Source organism: Musa acuminata, chromosome BXJ1-8 (assembly GCF_036884655.1).
Source record: "Musa acuminata AAA Group cultivar baxijiao chromosome BXJ1-8, Cavendish_Baxijiao_AAA, whole genome shotgun sequence".
Classification (NCBI taxonomy): domain Eukaryota; kingdom Viridiplantae; phylum Streptophyta; class Magnoliopsida; order Zingiberales; family Musaceae; genus Musa; species Musa acuminata.
The window spans coordinates 50,195,122-50,209,498 of NC_088334.1; the positions used below are offsets into that span (position 1 = coordinate 50,195,122).

Sequence of the window (14,377 nt, forward strand, 5' to 3'; positions counted from 1 at the left end):
ACGCAGAGACCGAAACAATAATTGTGAGTTGGGGACAGATGCCGACGTCTTCAAAGCTTTGTATTCATCGACTTGAGTCAACAAAAGGATATATAAGATATCCCATTGCTTTCGTTTGGCCAAATAATATATATGCTTCACAAATGGCAGTGCGTCCTCGCATAAGAAAACCAGGATCGAGGAAGGAGAGTCACCTGGTTCATCATCGGAGCTAGCGAGAGGCTCATCTTCTCTCAGGTACCGTTCTTTCTCTCTCGCTCTCACTCGTTCGAGACGCATGACATGCGGATTTCTTCATCAATGGGCTCAGTTATTCACTGTTTCAGTCAATGAATGTTATGCTGATTGATTTGAGCAAGACAACAAGCCATTATCTCGTTACTCCATTTTTTGAGCTTGGAATCTTTCCATTTATCTTGTAACTTTCCCTGAGAATAGTGCATCTCTGGTGCTGAAGGAGGGGTCGAGTTCATCTGAGATCCTTCCTCTCCGGTCTCTTCCTCCACTTTTAATCTATACAACTGCGTCTTTCACTTTGTCTTCTATAGGAACCCTATGCCTGGAATTATTTTACTTTTAATCTTCCTTTTCTTCATCAGTAGGAACCCCATGAGTCGTCATATGATCTTTATTATTTTGGATCTGAGTGAATGTGCAACTATGAAATGTTTTCAGTGTTCCACAAGCAATAAATAGATGGAAACTTTATTTTAAATATGTATTGATTTAAATTTTATTTGGTAAAATTATATTTCAAAAATCTATTGAATATTTTTTTTTATAAATTTATCATTCTAATATTCTTGATATTTAAAAAAAAAAAATAAATATATATTTTATTTAAATTATATATATATATATATATATATATGTATGTATGTATGTATGTATGTATGTAATCTTATTAAAAAACCGTATGGCACCATGGCAATCTTATAATTTTAAATAAAATTATATGATATTTTCAAAATTTATAAAATGCTAATATTATCCTAAATTAATATAAGTACTCGAGTATTTCTAATCGAGGCTCGATGTGATTTAAAAAAATTATTAAATATTAATTCATATTTGAAATGTATATTCGATTTTCAAATACATTTATACAAGTTTATGTTGTTTATTTTTTATTAGTTTTATATTTATATTTTTAATATATATATATATATATATTAATAATTATATTTTCATTGTACTATTATTTGAGAACATCATTATTTAATATTTTTGAAATTTTAAAATAATTTATTATATTTTGCATATTCAAAATTTTATACTACTTATGATTACATAATCTTAATTTCGAATTATTTTAAACTTGCATCTTATTACGTTGGAAAGAGGTCAAAAGTCAACATTGGACAATAACTTGAGCCAATTCGGTGACAAGGATAATTATATTTTTACTCCATAGCAGAAATTAATGAGATTATATCCATCAACACCAAAAGTAGAAATTAGATTTCTGTTTGACTAATTTTTGACTGCATGACTCTGTGGACAGAACCCAACATGGAGTCTTTTCTCATCCTCGTTGCCGAAAAGATTGCCGTGGCCATGGCGGGCGAAGCTATACAGGCAGCTATGGGCTTCAATTTAGGAGCCGAAGAATCGCTGAAGACGGAAGTTAAGGAGACGATCAGACGGATCAGAAGCGAGTTCGAGCACATGCAAATATTTTTGAGCTCCGTGGACATGCAGAAGTATAACACCACCATAGAGCCATGGCTGAAACGAGCGAGGGAGATAGCAGATTCCATGGAAGACGTGATCGACGAGTACTTGCATATTACCGTAGAGCGGTCACAGGGTGGACTCAGATCCTTTTTTAATCAAGCTGTGAGAAGTCACAAAAAGAGCAGCGCCTGGCATCTCATAGCTAATCGGCTGAAAGTTATAGAGACTGGCCTATCCCATCTCGAAGCCATGAAGGATCGCTATGACATCAAGAAGAATGAGTCCGAAGTAGATGATGATGACGCCGAAGGCGAGAATGCAAACGGCCTTGTCGGAAGAGTCTTCAATTCGTCGAGATCAAACCCTGTCAGGGAAGAAGACGACAATATTTACAGAGAACAAAGGAAAATTTTGTTTCAGCTGCTAACAGATGAAACGTCGACACGCACGGTGATATCGGTTTGGGGCATGGGTGGTGTAGGTAAGACCACCATGGTTGACAAAGTTTACGGGAACCAGGAGATCGAGAATCGCTTCGACTGCAAAATCTGGGTCACCGTTTCCAAGTCTTGTCGAATCGAACATTCGATGCGAAGAATTCTCAAGGAACTGCTGGACGCAGATCAATCGGATCATGATAGTAATGGGTCGTCGGACCTTAATCGTGTACAGGAGGACGTTTGCAGCATTCTACAGGAGAAGAGGTACTTGCTGATTCTCGATGATGTGTGGAGCGGAGAGTTGTCTTCCTATGTGCAACGTGCTCTTCCCGATAACAATCGTGGAAGCCGAATAGTGATCACGACACGGCTAAACGAGGTAGCTTCGACATCAGAAGAGAGGCACCGGTTGAAGCTTCGGAAAATTGAAGATGAAGGCCAAGCGTTCGATCTCTTCTGTCGAGAGGTATTTTGGCATGCCGACGACAGGCGTTGCCCCAAACACTTGGAGACGGTGGGGAGAAATATTGTCAGGAAGTGCCAAGGCCTGCCACTGGCCATCGTGGCCGTAGCCAGACTCATGTCACTGAAAGGGACGACCGAGGCGGAATGGCAACGCGTTTACAAAAAGCTCAGCTGGGAGTTCGCTAACAATCCAAGCTTGGACAACCTGAAGCATGTTCTGAATCTGAGCTACGACGATCTACCGAGTTATCTGAAGAACTGCTTCTTGTACTGCAGCGTCTTCCCCGACTACAAGATCAAGAGGAAGAAGTTAATAAGGCTTTGGATCGCCGAAAGTTTCGTCCAGGACAGGGAAACACAGACGGTGGAGGAAGTGGCGGAGGAATTCCTGGAGGAACTCGTCCATCGGTCCATGCTTCACGGTGTACAGAGGAATAGCTTCGGAAGGGTGAGGAGATGTGGGATGCACGGATTGATGCGTGAATTGACTCTGCCCACAGCCCGGAAAGAAAATTTTAGCATGGTGTGGAAAGAGTCGGAATCATCGGGAGGGTTGGGGTGCGAAGCGCGTCGGTTGTCGGTGCATGACTACGCCGCCAACAGCGCCTTGTTCCACATGGATTTCTCTCGCATTCGTTCCTTACTTGTGTTCAAGCATGACTCCTCCCTGACCACCTTGCTGAAGACGGTGTCACGTAATGCTAGATACTTGAGGGTTGTGGATCTGGAAAGCGCAGACATGGACAGGGTTCCTGATGTGTTCATGGACCTAATCAACCTGCACTATCTGGGGCTAAGGAAGACGAAGGTTAAACGCCTTCCCGACTCCATCGGAAGGCTTGGCAATCTGCAGACCTTGGATCTCCGCTACACTAAAATAGAGAAGCTGCCCAAGGGGATAAGCCAGTTGAGGAAGCTACGATACCTGCTGGCTCTCAGGTTGAACGACATAAGCCGTCGATCTTTCGAATTCGTCAGCCATGTCAAGGCTCCGGGCGGCTTAGGCCTGCAGAATCTTACGAGCTTACAACACCTGGACATCGCCGCGGACGAGGAGTCGTCGTTGAGGCAACTCGGCTACTTGACCCAACTCAAGGTGCTCATCGTATCCAAAGTCAAAGGCGTGCACTGCCCGCTCCTGAGCGCCTCAGTGTCGCACATGACTTCCCTCTATAAGTTGAGCATCACGGCCTACGACGAGAAGGAGGTGCTTCAGTTGCAAGACTTGGGCCACTGCTTCCAAAACCTGCAGAAGCTCCATGTGCAGGGAACGGTGGTGGGACCGGTGGTGGTTCAGGAGCAACGCTGTGCGGGGATGCGGAGGGGAAGAGAGGGTGGGGTCGTGGCAGGCGGTGGCCTGCACGTCCATGACTCCCAATTGCTGCCTCCCTCCTTCCGTTCCCTGGGAGAAAGGCTTCGGGAGCTGTGCTTGGGCTGGAGCGGCCTGAAAGAAGATCCACTCCCGGCACTCTGCCACCTCCATAACCTTTCGGTGCTTTTCCTACGGCAGGCATACCACGGCTTGCAACTACGCTTCAAGGAAGGCTGGTTCCCGAATCTGCAAGAGCTTCATCTGCTTCATTTACCATACGTCAACAGGATGGTGATAGAGAAAGGGTCAATGAAGAGCCTTCGTTTGCTTCAAATGGAAGGCCTGTCGGAGTTGATGCTGCTTCCCAAAGGCATCGAGCATCTGACGTCCCTGCACAAGCTCTACTTATCGGAGTGCAACAATTTCTTCCTCTACGCAATCCAAGAAGACCAGAGAAAGCGAGTAGACCACATCCCAAACATTTGGCACGCCTACCACGCTGACGGTAAGAAGATCATTGAAATCCTGAGCAGGCCCACGAATCGTGCACCTCGTCCGCAGGTACTTCACTCCCAACTCCAATCCTGCTTTACCCTTATATACATACACATACATATATATCTACATACATGCGACACGGATTTACATGATGACTTGCAGGAGGAGGAGGAGGAGGATCGGAAGTCCGTGCCACCGTATCCATTTCCAACCCCCAGCGAAACAGGGACGGACGAGAATGTTTATTCGTACTTACCTCCATTCGAGACGAGGTCAGAGATGAATGACAGGGGGACATCTAATTCATTTCCATCCCCCCGCAAAGAGAAGAAGACAAACTGGCCTACCATTTCGGAGCATCCTTCGCTCTCCACTGAACAACCGGAATTCGTGCCCGTAGTGGATGACAGTTCACAGGCGAGTGACTTTGAAGAGGAAGAGCAAAATAATAAGGTAGGCTTTACTAGAAGAAGAAGATTTTGATTCGTTAAATTTACATCACCGAACACTACTACTACAACTACAACAACAACAACAACCACAACAACGATCTTTAACTTATTTATGCCAACGGTTTACAACCGCGGTCACAACTGTACCTGCCGGTAAGAACTGTGGGTAACAACTATGATAATATACTTTTTTTTATGAGTTATATTAAACATGTCATGACTTACAGGATATTGACAGTGATGATGATAAATTTGCGCCGTCGTTTCCAACCCAAAGGGAAATGGAGATACGTGACAATGTTGATTCACATTTAGATCAATCCAAGACAAAGATGGAGGTCACCCAAAGCGAAACAGAGATATGCGACGACAAGGTTGATTCTCATTTAGACCGATCCGAGGCAAAGATGGAGATGACTCAAAGCGAAATAGATATATGCGACGACAAGGTTGATTCGCATTTGGATCAATCCGAGGCAAAGATGAAGGTGACCCAAAGCGAAATAGAGATACGTGACTATAAGGTTGATTCGCATTTAGATCAATCCGAGGCAAAGATGGAGGTGACTGAAAGGAGGACATCTGATTCGGATACAAAACCCCCAGAAAAGATGATGACAAACTTACCTACCATATCGGAGGAGGCTGATGAAGAAGCCGAATTAGTGCCTACTGTGGATGGCAAGACAGTGAATGCAAGTGATGGAGAGTAGGATCAAACTAATGACCTAAGTCATGCTAGAAGAAGGTATCATCATCATATGTTGTTGTCTTCATAGCTCCAAAGATGAAGTCTTGAAAGTTGTTTTGCTTGAAATAGTCAGCTAGTTAGTAGTGTATCAATCTTGTGATGTTGTTGGATTGATAATATTTCTATCTTATTTAATGTTAGAATTGGTACAATTTAGTGTGGTATGACGAAATAAACTAAGGGTTGACTTTACTTTTAAAAAAAGGTTTGAAAAATATTAATTATAAATAAAAAAAATGATCCTCTATTAAATTTTAGAATGATAATAATGACGAGATAATAGAAGAAAAAATATATAACTATCAAACTCCCAACATGAAAATCTTTTACCTCTACACATCTCTCATGTGAAAATTAAAATCATTATTCATTGGAAAACACTATTTATATAGTATTTGATTTGTTAATCCATTCTCCAATTACTTGAACTACAATTTTTTCACCTCTTTATATAGACCTTAGATATAAGACTTAAAATAAAAAAAATATATAGAAATGAAAAAATATAATTTCATCAAATATCAAGTATACGATGAAATTTTGATCGATAAACATTCATATAAATTTTTAAGATTTCCGATCAAGATTGAATATATTTATTTTTTATTTACTTTCGTGTCTTCTCGCTAAACATATATTATCAAGTGAGACCCTACGAAGAATATCTATTAACTAATTAAATTTATTCAAATAAGAGATAAATTAAATTAGTTCTGCATCATATAATTGATAAAACATCTAATGTATTATAAGTAGTAACTAAATTTTTTTATAATAAAAGATTAGAAAATACTGTGAGGATCGGTCGATATTTAAGTCAATAAGAGACTCGAGATAAAATTTTTGAAAAATATTACAAATTTGTATAATAGGCTCATATTTATATATTTGCTAAATAATGAATATATAGAATAATACTTTTTTTCCTCAAACTCATGCTAACTTACGCTCCACACGTTGACATCTCATCGGCGAAATATATTGACCTCATGATCGAACTTACTCGAACGAGTTATTGTCAACCCTATGCCCGAATGAACCCAATCAGGCGATCTGATTCGGCCCAACATGTATGTATTTCGATCTTTTATTTGGATGAGCCATGAGTTCAGCTATGTCAAAACCAACATTTCCTCTAACCATTCTTCATCGAAGAAGACCGGAGAAGCTCTCTTTTGTGTTAGACCCCGGAGAATGGATTCTTCGATATGTGTTAGAGCTAGTACCAGGAAATTTACCAAAGGGTAATTTTGACAACCCGACAAAGACAATAAAGTGGAAAGAATAAAAACCACAAGAACACCAGATTTACGTGGTTCGATCAATTAACATTGACCTACATCCATGGACGAAAAAGGAATAAATCACTACTATAAAAGAGACTATTACAAATGTATTAGGAAGATGTTCCTAGGCCATAAAACACCCGAAAATACTAAACAAGAAAAACCTCAACTATAAGCCCAAACTATTTAATTGAGTATGGACTTAAACCCAAACCAAACACTTAGGTTTTTCTTGTGGTGCCACTTGTGGTGCATCTGACTTCAAAGCCCAGACCCTTATTTATAGTTCCAATAGGAGATAAAAAGCTTGGTTTTCCCGATGTGGGACTATGGGACTTGCCAAACTAACAAATCTCCACCTTGGCATGTCCCAACAAAACTTGCTCCACCTTCTTCATAAAAGCCTCAATGGGCAATCACCAATAATGAACACCAACCAAGTCCAAGCACTGCTTGAACTTGTAAACCGGAAGAGGCTTCGTAAGCATATCAGCAGGATTGTCCTTTGTATGAATTTTCTGAACAAAGACCTTTCCCTCAGCAATGATATCCCGAATAAAATGAAACTTCATATCAATGTGTTTCGTCCTCTCATGATACATCTGGTTTTTAGTCAAATGAATAGCACTTTGACTATCACAGTAAATTATAGTAACACCTTGATGCAGATATAATTCGCTAAACAAACCTCTTAACCATAAAACTTCTTTAATCGCCTCTGTCATTGCCATATATTCTGCCTCTGTAGTAGATAAAGCTACGACAGGTTGTAAGGAAGCTTTCCAACTAACTGCACAACCGCCAATGCAAAAAACATAGCCTGTCAAAGATCTTCGTTTATCAAGATCCGCAGCATAATCAGAGTCGACGAAACCAACCAAAGTGTCATGATTTTTTCCAAACTCCAAACAAGCATCTGAAGTCCCTTGCAAGTATCTGAGAATCCACTTCACAGCCTGCCAATGTATTTTACCCGGGCGAGACATATATCTACTAACCACACTGACTGCTTGTGAAATATCTGGACGAGTACAAACCATTGCATACATAATACTGCCGATGGCACTAGAATATGGAACTTTTACCATATATTCTTCCTCTTCAACTGACTATGGTGACTGAGCAGTAGATAGCCGAAAATGGCTAGCAAGAGGAGTACTAATTGGCTTAGCATTTTTCATGCCAAACCTCTCCAAGACTTTCTTGAGGTAATTTTTCTAAGTTAGAAATAATTTTCCAACTCCTCGATCTCTTTTGATCTCCATGCCAAGAATTTTCTTAGCTGCTCCAAATTTTTCATTTCAAATTCACTACTCAGTTGCATTTTCAAAGTGTGAATTTTTGACAAATTCTTAGCTGCAATAAGCATATCATCAACATAAAGCAACAAATACACAAAAGAGCCATCAGTTAACTTCCGAAAGTAGACACAACTATCATACATGCTCCTAATGTAACCATAACCCAACATAAAAGAATCAAACCTCTTATACCACTATCTTGGAGATTACTTCAATCCATACAATGATTTCTTTAATAAGCAAACATGGTCTTCCTTTCCATCAACTTCAAATCCATGAGGTTGCTCCATATAAATTTGTTCTTCAAGTTCACCATGTAAGAAAGCTGTCTTAACATCAAGTTGCTCTAATTCCAAATCATACATGGTAACTAAAGCAAGCAAAACACGAATAGAGCTATGTTTAACAACAGGTGAAAATACATCATTAAAATCAACACCATGTACTCGACTATAGCCCTTTGCAACCAATCGTGCTTTGTACCTTACATCTTCAACCCCTGGAATACCTTCCTTCCTTTTGAAGACCCATTTGCATCCAACAATTTTCTTACCCGAAGGCAGCTTCACAAGATCCTAAGTTCTATTCCGATGGAGAGATTCAATTTCTTAATTCATCGCGATCAATCACTTAGCGGAATTATCACAAGAAACTATATCTGAGTAAGAAGTAGGCTCACCAACTTCACTTGTTTCTTCTGTAACAGACAAAGCATATGCAACCAAATTTGCATATCTTTGTGGTGGTCGAATATCTCTCCGTGGTCTATCCTTGGTTATGGAGTATTGCTCTTCTTCTGGATCATCTGCGTTAGTAGACTCGGGACCATCTACTAGCATTCTTTGAGTAGAAGAGTTCGACTGAAAAGAATTTGAACTACCAATCTCAAGCTCCACCTGCTTTTGCGCACTATCATTTGTATAACTAATAGATTCCTCTTTAGAAGATAACATAGATAATTCATCAAAAGTAACATCTCTACTTATTACAAATTTTGGGGATTTGGGATCAAAACACCATAATGTGTATCCTTTCACCCCAGAAGCATACCCAAGGAAAATGTATTTTTTAGCTCGAAACTCTAATTTTCCTTCATTTATATGTATGTATGCTGGACACCCAAAAATTTTTAAATCAGAGTAATCAGCAGGAGTACCTGACCAAACTTCCTCCGGAGTTTTAAAGTTAAGTGCTGCAGAAGGAGCGCAGTTGACAACGTAACGGGCCATATTAATTGCCTCTGCCTAAAAGTCCTTTGTCAACCCTGCATTTGAGATCATACACCTTGCTCTCTCCAAAAGTGTTCTGTTCATACGTTCGACCACACCATTTTGCTGAGGCGTCATCCTAACAGTGCGATGCCGAACGATTCCCTCATTTTTGCAAAATTCATTAAAGTCACCTTCACAAAACTCCATGTTATTATCTGTTCGAAGCCGCTTAATCTGTTTACCTATTTGCTTCTCAATCAAAGCCTTCCATTGTTTAAATATTAGAAAAATATCATTTTTATGCTTCAAAAAATAAACCCAAACTTTCCTAGAATAATCATAAATGAAAGTCAACATATACCTAGCACTACCCTTAGACTGAACATGAGCTGGACCCCAAAGGTCTGAATGAATATAGTCAAGAGTACCTTTTGTTTTGTGAACTGTCGGAGAATTGAAGTTGACTCTTTTCTGCTTTCCAAAAATGCAGTGTTCACAAAAATCCAGTGGCCCAGTACTCTGTTCGCAAAGTAAACCCCTTTTGCTCAATATGCTCAAACATTTTTCGCTCATATGACCTAAACACATATGCCATAATTTGGTGATGTCAGAATCAGACAATGATGATGACGAGACTACAACTGATCTTGTGACAGTAGTTCCCTACAAAATATACAAGCTACCAGACCTACAAGCTTTCATAACAACAAGGGCATTTCTAGAAACTTTCATAACTCCACATTCAGTTGTGTATTTACACCCAAGGGCCTCTAAGGTGCCTAAAGAGATGAGATTCTTTTTTAAATCAGGAACATGTCTAACATTAGTGAGCGTCCTCACAATACCATCATGCATTTTAATTCGGATTGTTCCTTTACCAACAATATCATATGCTGCATTATTGCCCATCAAAACAATTCCACAATTACAAGATTCATATGTGAAAAACAAATCTCTATTAGGACACATGTGATAAAAACAACCAGAATCTAAAATCCATTCATTTTTAGACCTCGTCCTGTCATCAATAGCAGAGAAAATATTTCCAACATTCTCATCAGTTGCTACACTAGCTTCAGTGGATTCAGTAGTTTTCTCAATAAATTTTTCCTTTTGCTTTAATTTATTTTTCAATTTAAAGCAATCAGATTTAATGTGCCCTATTTTATGACAATATCTGCACTCCAAATTTTTATGTCTGGATTTAGATCTAGATTTAGATCTACTACTATCAAATTCTATTTTATCTGTTCTTCCCCTAACAACCAGGCCTTCAGCCTGATTCTCTCTACTTTTCCCAGTGATATCTGTCTATCTGCTCCTTAGATTTTAGTGCAGATTTAATTTCCTGATACGAAATTATTTCTTTTCCATAAATAATAATATCCCGGAAATGCTTAAAAGAATGGGGAAGAGAACACAAAAGTAATAGGGTCTTATCCTCATCATCAATTTTTGCATCTATATTCTCCAAATCCATAACCAAAGAATTAAACTTATCAAGATGTGAGAGTATAGATGTACCTTCAATCATCCGAAGCATATACAAACTTTGCTTTAAGTAGAGACGATTTTCTACTGTCCTCTTCATATACAAGGCTTTAAGCTTGTCCCACATACTCTTAGCCGTAGTCTCCATAGCTACCTCCCGTAAAACCTCATCAGAGAGATTTAGAATGATGCTGGATCGGGCCTTCTTATCCATACCCGCAAGATCTTCCTTTGACGTACCATCTAGAATGTTCTCAGCCCCCTGTAGTGCCAAATCAACTCCGTCTTGAACCAGAATGACCTCCATCTTAAGTTGCCACATGCCGAAGTTGACATTTCTGTCGAATTTCTCGACAACAATCTTTGTTACTGTCATCGTTGCCAAAAGATCCCGAAACCAGGCTCTGATACCAGTTTGTTAGAGCTAGTCCCAGGAAATTTACCAAAGGGTAATTTTGGTAACCCAACAAAGATAATAAAACGGAAAGAATAAAAGCGAACATCAGATTTACATGGTTCGATCAATTAACCTTGAGATCCACGGACGAAAAAGGAGTAAATCACTACTATAAAAGAGACTATTACAAATGCGTTAGGAAGATGTTCCTAGACCATAAAACACCTGAAAATATTAAACAAGAAAAACCTAAACTATAAGCCCAAACTATTTAACTGAGTATGGATTTAAACCCAAAGCAAACACTTAGGTTTTTCTTGTGGTGCCACTCGTGGTACATATGACTTCAAAGCTCAGGCCTTTATTTATAGTTCCAATAGGAGATAACAAGTCTGATTTTCCCGATGTGAGACTATGGGACTTGTCAAACTATGCTACCAGCACGAGGCCAAAACAGCGGCTGCAGTCGACCGAATCAAATCTTCCTTCCTCGAACTGCACTAGTCTTCAACCACAAGGCGTACGAAACCCGCTTCAAATTAACCTTTGATTCCCGAACATATGCCATATGCTTCCTCATCTTCCATAGTGCGCGGCAGTGCCTGCGTTCCCACTTTCTTTTGCTTGTTCAACCCACCTTACCTTCTTAGCATAGCATGAGAGCTCCGAACGCAACCAGCTGTGATGTGTGAACAGCTCTCCTGTGTTGGTGCTGCGGAATTAATATGATGATGGAAGTCACAAGGCATAGAAAAGTCCGAAACTTGAAGCCATTGCCACCCAAACTTGCAACCATGGGGCGTCACTGTGTGTGTGTGAAAACCAGCTCCTGGTCTCCCTAAAAGAAGGCTGGTTTTGGTGCATCCCAACGTGTATCAGACAATTGATCTTTTGGCAAAATAATATGTTGTTAGCGGAGAGAGATGAACGAGACATGCAATTGTGCTTCTTTGCCCGAGTCCATGAGTTGGTGTTGGCACATCACCAAAACCATCATGGTTTTCCTGAGGAGCTTTGCAAAGCCAGGAGGACCCATCACTCACGACCTGCTTGCATGACCCACGCATTTGCCAGTACCATTCTCATCCACCACAACAAAGTGCAAGGACGGTTTGGTCGGTGCAGGAAGCATTCATGGTTACCACATTATTGAAACACCAAAACCAGAGGCACTGCTAGTTTTTGCTGCTGATTTTGGACACACACCACCAACACCACCAAAAGGGAAGCAACTCTGGCTTGAAGTTTAAGAGGCAACTGAAACGTCTTCGAGATTGTAGAATTGTTGCAGGTGCAAAAGGTCAGAATTAGTTGATATGAACGAACCCTAAATTATGTGTGAAGCATACCTCATCTACTAGATAGGATGACCATAAACTCTTATGTCATTATTCACCAGTGTTTAATCTAAAATGAACTTTGAGCCAATGTGATTATTTCTTGCAGTGCTCAAAGTTCCAAACAAATAACCTCAACTGGTGTTTCTTGTATTTTGATGTGCATAAAATGTCCAGTTAATTTGCAGTTAATCTTGTGTAGGTTTAGCTAAATTATTGTGATTGTTCTTTAGATGTGGGAGCACAAAGAACTAACTCTCTTCAGCTTGAAACAATTTCTTTCTTTCCTGACACATTTAAGCTTAATCAATGGACCAACACATGGCAAGTTTTAGTTAAATGAGCCTTTTGACTCTGTCTTCATTTCCACCCATCCTTCAACCTTTCATAAATTCGGTGCTCTTTCCTTTGTTCCTTCCTTGTCTGTTCTTTGTTTTGTTTTATTATGTTGAATCTGATGCTCATTTAGATTACCCTCCGAACAATCGGATAAAAGTCAAAAGAGCTCCAAGAACAAGAAAGGAATGACTTGTTCCTGTGGCGTGATGTGCAAGAACTTTCTCTAGAGGACCAAGAAGATGTCGAAACATGTGGTGATGGGAGGAGACTTGATGACATCTTCCACAAACTTTGAGTGCCAGAAAACTGGAAACTGTTGACCATGACAATTACTTCCGCTGGTGGTGTAAATCCAACTCTCTGCTATGAATCCAATCCTGACGAGGTTGAGAGATTGTGAACTCGGTGAGATGAACATGGGATGATGGTTCTGTGAATCCACATCCATGATCGAGCCCTTAATTGATTCCCCCAACTCCATTATAGCTGAAGACAGCATTGTTGATTACTTTAATGCCATCACTAAGCTTTAATCCTCCATCCACATCCATGATTGAGCTCTTAATTGATTCCCCAACTCCATTATAGCTGAAGACAGCATTGCTGATTACTTTAATGCCATCACTAAGCTTTAATCCTCCATCCAACGCAAATTCTTGCCGTCCAAAATACGATCACACCAAACTTTCTCAAACGTCATGACTGTTCTAACAACTCTTTCTCTCTCTCTCTCTCTCTCTCTCTCTCTCAATTGAGAAATTTAGAAATACTTTTCACACTGTAAAATAAATAGCATCAGTATCATTTCATAACAAGGGTGGAAGTAATCAGGAAAGCACGCAAATCATGAATTAGATTTTATTATATTTAATTTGACTTGACGGATGATTAAAATACTTTCTATGATTTTGTTCTTTGATGATGAATCTAATAAAAATATTGGTCTTCGAGAAAAACAAATTGCTATATCTGAGCATAATATCTTAACATAATCCAACATAAAAAAATTGACAAAAGTATTCCTTATTATCATCTCAATCATTTCAAATAAATATAGGATAAATTCTTCGAAAACCCTCAAGTTTACGTTACTTTTTACATAACTCTCTTTTATCTTTATTCTCAGGAATCATCTTCATGGTAACATTATCGCTACGTTCAACACGATGGTGGCTCCTAAGATCCTCGAGATCTTTATCTCTACATCTTTGTCGAAGAAATTGAGGGAGGAAGGTCAAGGGGGTGAGATTATCAGCATCACAAATGGTGATGAAAGGTTGGACTTTAGCCTCATCGTGTACCTACCCTCCATGTCGCTTGGGTGGACAGAGAATAGTCCATTGTTGCTAGTTAATTGGGCAATGTCACGAGTGTCTTTTAACATGTAGAAGGGAGGAGGCAGTGAGGGTTGTGATGATGA

At 39.6% G+C, this 14,377-nt stretch overlaps 1 protein-coding gene across 2 annotated transcripts; it reads left to right on the forward strand.

The window, feature by feature from the left end:
* Positions 1-97: 97 nt before the first annotated feature.
* LOC135588603 (disease resistance protein RPM1-like) lies at positions 98-5,749 on the forward strand. 2 transcript variants are annotated; one of them, XR_010476349.1, is made up of 4 exons: positions 98-237; positions 1,505-4,455; positions 4,555-4,997; positions 5,072-5,212. XR_010476349.1 is itself a non-coding variant. In XM_065080808.1 (4 exons), the coding sequence occupies exons 2-4, from the start codon at positions 1,513-1,515 to the stop codon at positions 5,555-5,557; spliced, it is 3,720 nt and encodes a 1,239-aa protein (XP_064936880.1). In that variant the 5' UTR covers positions 98-237; positions 1,505-1,512; the 3' UTR covers positions 5,558-5,749. The 2 variants fall into 2 exon arrangements, 1 of the variants encoding a protein (XP_064936880.1); XM_065080808.1 differs by having other exon boundaries at positions 4,555-4,845; positions 5,072-5,749.
* Positions 5,750-14,377: the final 8,628 nt, after the last annotated feature.